Genomic DNA, 4,658 nt, shown 5'->3' on the forward strand with positions numbered 1-4,658 from the left:
ATATATATATATATATATATATATACTCTATCATATATATAGATGACAGAACCAGGTACCGTCCCTGCGGCAGGAGGCTACATACAGTTGGCTGAATCATCCGCTCCTGAGCACTCCAGGTGTAAACAGTTGTGAGTAGGAAATGAATCATAATCTCACTCAACATTATTGAATGTCCAGTCCTTAGGCCCTTGGGACCTGCCGTTATGAGGAGCTTTACTTGGACCTTGAACCTGGAGCTTGGAGAATTACTTTCTTCACTTCCGTGTTACTGAGGATATCCAGTGCAAGCTTCTGTTAACATGCTGCCTGTTTGGCTGGCTATCCTGCGAGATAGGGAGTTTAGCGCCTTGATACACACACCATGTAAACCTTTTATAACTTCTTGTGCAGCTACAGAAATGAATACATATCTTGAGGTTATCTTGAGATAATTTCGGGGCATAGCGTCCCCGCGGCCCGGTCCTCGACCAGGCCTCCTTTTTGTTACATATCCTCAGGAAGCAGCCCGTAGCAGCTGTCGAACTCCCAGGTACCTATTTACTGCTAGGTGAACATTCCAATAACGTGAAAGAAACTGCCCATTTTTTTCCGCCCCCACCGGGGATCGATCCCAGGTGGAGGGATGGGCCAGGTCAAGTCAGGTCAAGGGCCTAGGAGACAATGATCTTGTTAGATTTGTTGTGGTCTTAATGTACTAATCTGCTTGTGATTACCAATTTAGATCACAAGACATTGCAGGACCTCGTGGCCAGCAACAGTCGTATAACCGATGGAAGCATAGAGAGTGAAGAGAGACACGGGCTCACCATAGACCGTGCTACTTGGAACTTTTTACTTGCAGTAGCTGAATCTTAAACAACAACAACGATAGTGAAGATGCGGTTGAGGGTTGAGTGTGATGCTCAGATCTGTTAGGATCCATCATTCAAGTACTTCATTCAGAGTGAAGTTCACTTGTGATCGTATGTACTGCTAACTTGTCCTTAATGCCATGCACATCATCAACTTTGCTTGTCTCAAATGGGGAACCCATACTTAGAATGTATCACTTAGCTAATTAAATAAACTAATGTTTAAACTTTGACCCCCTTGTGTGTTAATTGTACCTCTCTGATGTACTAGTGGGCTGGCCATCTCTTGACCTCTTGACCTAGTCTCCCTGACTCATTTATTCCCCCTCTGAGTGAGTTGAGGTCAATGAATCATTACTCAAGTGTCCAGCGCGTACTGTTCCATCTATTCCTTCCTTCCCATCCCTTGTACAGCGAACACTAAGTGATTTGAAGTCAATCCAGCGGAAAGGGCAGACATTAACCACCAATTCTTTTCCCCTGCCAAAGTCAGAGATGGGTTTCTTTCCCTTATTTGAAACTTTATATCCACTCTCCTGCTACTAACATCCAGCCTTATTACTTTGCCCTGCTTGAGTTAAACTCTTCTAGCCATCAGATGTTAGACTGTTCTTTCAGTTTCTCCAGGTCATCCTATGGTGTCTCGCACTCTTTATTTATCCTCCTCAGAGCTTTTGTGTCTTCACCAAATATTGACAGGAATAAGTGGTTTTGTTGTCAGTCAACTACTGCAGGTGGTATTAATGTCAAGCCAGCTTACTGCAGGTGGTACTGATAACAAGCCAGCTACTGCAGGTGGTACTGATAACAAACCAGCTACTGCAGGTGGTACTGATAACAAGCCAGCTACTGCAGGTGGTACTGATAACAAACCAGCTACTGTAGGTGGTACTGATAACAAGCCAGCTACTGCAGGTGGTACTGATAACAAACCAGCTACTGCAGGTGGTACTGATAACAAGCCAGCTACTGCAGGTGGTACTGATAACAAACCAGCTACTGCAGGTGGTACTGATAACAAACCAGCTACTGCAGGTGGTACTGATAACAAGCCAGCTACTGCATGTGGTACTGATAACAAGCCAGCTACTGCAGGTGGCACTGATAACAAGCCAGGTACTGCAGGTGGTACTGATAACAAGCCAGCTACTGCAGGAGTCGAAACAATACCCTGGAAAACGAAAAATAATGTAATTGACCTCAGCTACCTCACAGGCGAGGGAAAGAGCCCCAAGTGAGCAGGTGCAGGAGCTACGGAGCAGTAAGGTGTTCGGGCCAGACAGAGGCGATAAGGAAACATTGCTCAAGATCCTAACACTCTTATATGTACTTAGCAGTGATATATGTGCGCTCTGGAGGAGCCGGGTAGACGGTGTTGCAAGAAGTGCGCGCGCGCACACACGCAGACATGTGCGCACACACACACACACACACACACACACACACACACGAGGCAGAAACAAATGGGCAAAGTTTCTTTCACCCTAAGTGCCCCTGTTACCTAGCAGTAAATAGGTACCTGGGAGTTAGTCAGCTGTCACGGGCTGCTTCCTGGGGTGTGTGTGTGGTGTGGGAAAAAAAAAAAAAAATAGTAGTTAGTAAACAGTTGATTGACAGTTGAGAGGCGGGCCGAAAGAGCAAAGCTCAACCCCCGCAAAAAACACAACTAGTAAACACACACACACACACACACACACACACACACACACACACACACACACACACACACACACACAAACACACACATTTCTAAAGGAGTTGACCCTCACGTCCCTGGAAAACAGAAGATTAATTAAGGGGAGACATGATAACCACCTATAAAATTCTCAGGGGAATTGACAGGGTGTACAAAGACAAACTCTTCACCACGGGTGGAACACGAACAAGGGTACACAGTTATTAGTACATTTGTGTTCTAATTCCTTAGTACACAAATGACCACAGAGACATTAGAAAGAATTTTTTTCCAGTGTCAGAGTAGTTAGTAAATGGAATGCCTTAGGCAGTGATGTAGAGGCTGACTCCATACACAGTTTCAAATGTAGATGTAGATATGAGCCCAGTAGGCTCAGGAATCCGTACACCAGTTGATTGACGGTTGAGAGGCGGGACCAAAGAGCCAAAGCTCAACCCCCGCAAGCACACCTAGGTGAGTAAACACACACACACACACACACACACACACACACACACACACACACACACACACACACACACACACACACACACACACACACATCTCATCTCTTCCTAAGGAGCTCTCTCGGGCATTGAGATGCATTGGTTTTGAACGTAATTAAAGATTCGTCAAGGGCTTCAGAAATTGACAAATTGTTGGTGGGGCCAGTCGTGTTTAACGACACGGCAGACCCGCCTACTTTTCGCCACGGTTCCTGCTCACTTTTTCGCCACAGTTCCCGTCCACTTTTTCGCCACAGCTCTCGTCTAAAGACCTGAGGATCTTGTATTCGCCCTCTCCTACTTTCTCCTGGCGTCTTCCATAGCCCTCCCTCTCTCTTCCCTGCGTCCTGCCTTCCCTACATCCTTGTGGCTGCCTTCCCTACTTCCTTGTGGCTGCCTTTCCTCCTACCCTCGCCAGGGGTGCCTTCCTCTACTCCGTCATGCGACGAGGACTCTGAATGCTGATTAGATCAATCTGAGATTTTCCATGGCCATCACGTTGACAAATTGGACGAAGGCGAATGCTTACCAACAGGTGAAGGGCGTCATGTTCGCTGGTGATTCGTGTGTGTGTGTGTGTGTGTGTGTGTGTGTGTGTGTGTGTGTGTGTGTGTGTGTGTGTGTGTGTGTGTGTGTGTGTGTGTGTGCTATTAAATCCTAAGAAAAGGTGTCACTAGTGGCGGACAGGAAGCAAGGCACTCAAGTAAACAGTTAACCAGGCATGAAAGCAGGAAGGAAGGCACTGGAGAAAGCAGTTACGGAATGAAAGCAGGGAGGAAGGCATGGATTGCTTTAACTCTGCTGAGTCTGCAGCATCTATCTGTGTCTTCTCGCTCGGTTTGCCACTCATGCTAAACAGACTTCTGTGTCCACATGTATTTTTATTATATATACATATGTGTGTGTTTTTGTGTGTGTGGTGCATTTGTACTCGCCACCAACAAGCCTAGATTAGTGAGGGCCTCCAACACCTGCAGAAGTCCTGGACAATATACACGTACCCCAAAACACCCGTAGCGACCGCTACAGGTGTTCATCTTATTATCTTAACAACACATGTTTAAGTCTTCATCTTGTTACAGTCAGGACGAGAGGAAGGTAGTACTCACCCTTGTTGTTCTCACCTAGCTGTATTTGCTGGAGGGGGGGGATGGGCCGCAGCTCTTGGTTCCTGCCTCCTGACACTTAATCGACTGGTGTACAGGTTCTAGAGCCTATTGGACTTTGTTATATGTACATTTAAAACTGTGTATGGTTACTGAGGTTCCATCTGTGTTCCCTGGTTCTTGTACGACCCCTGCGGAATAGGCTGTTCTTGTCTGTCCTGTCTATTCCTCTGAGTATTCTGTATGTGGTAATCATGTGTCCCCTGAATCTTCTCGCTTCCAGTGATGTGTTGGGTAAAGTGACTGTGATAGAGAGAGAGAGAGAGAGAGGGAGAGAGAGAGAGAGAGAGAGAGAGAGAGAGAGAGAGAGAGAGAGAGAGAGAGAGAGAGAGAGAGAGAGAGAGAGAGAGAGAGGGAGAGAGTTCCAGGTTAGAATTCCGGTGCGGCAGGAATTTGGCAGAGTTTCCTTTCACCTAATACAACTGTTCACCAAGCAGTATATAAGTACCCAGGAGTT

At 46.4% G+C, this 4,658-nt stretch overlaps 1 protein-coding gene across 1 annotated transcript; it reads left to right on the top strand.

The window, feature by feature from the left end:
- The first annotated feature begins 1,597 nt into the window (after nt 1–1,597).
- LOC138369587 (uncharacterized) lies at nt 1,598–2,092 on the top strand. The gene has a single exon (XM_069333008.1). It carries the CDS (start codon nt 1,598–1,600, stop codon nt 2,090–2,092), a length of 495 nt encoding a protein of 164 aa, XP_069189109.1.
- The last annotated feature ends 2,566 nt before the right edge of the window (nt 2,093–4,658 follow it).

Source organism: Procambarus clarkii, chromosome 29, assembly GCF_040958095.1.
Source record: "Procambarus clarkii isolate CNS0578487 chromosome 29, FALCON_Pclarkii_2.0, whole genome shotgun sequence".
NCBI lineage: Eukaryota > Metazoa > Arthropoda > Malacostraca > Decapoda > Cambaridae > Procambarus > Procambarus clarkii.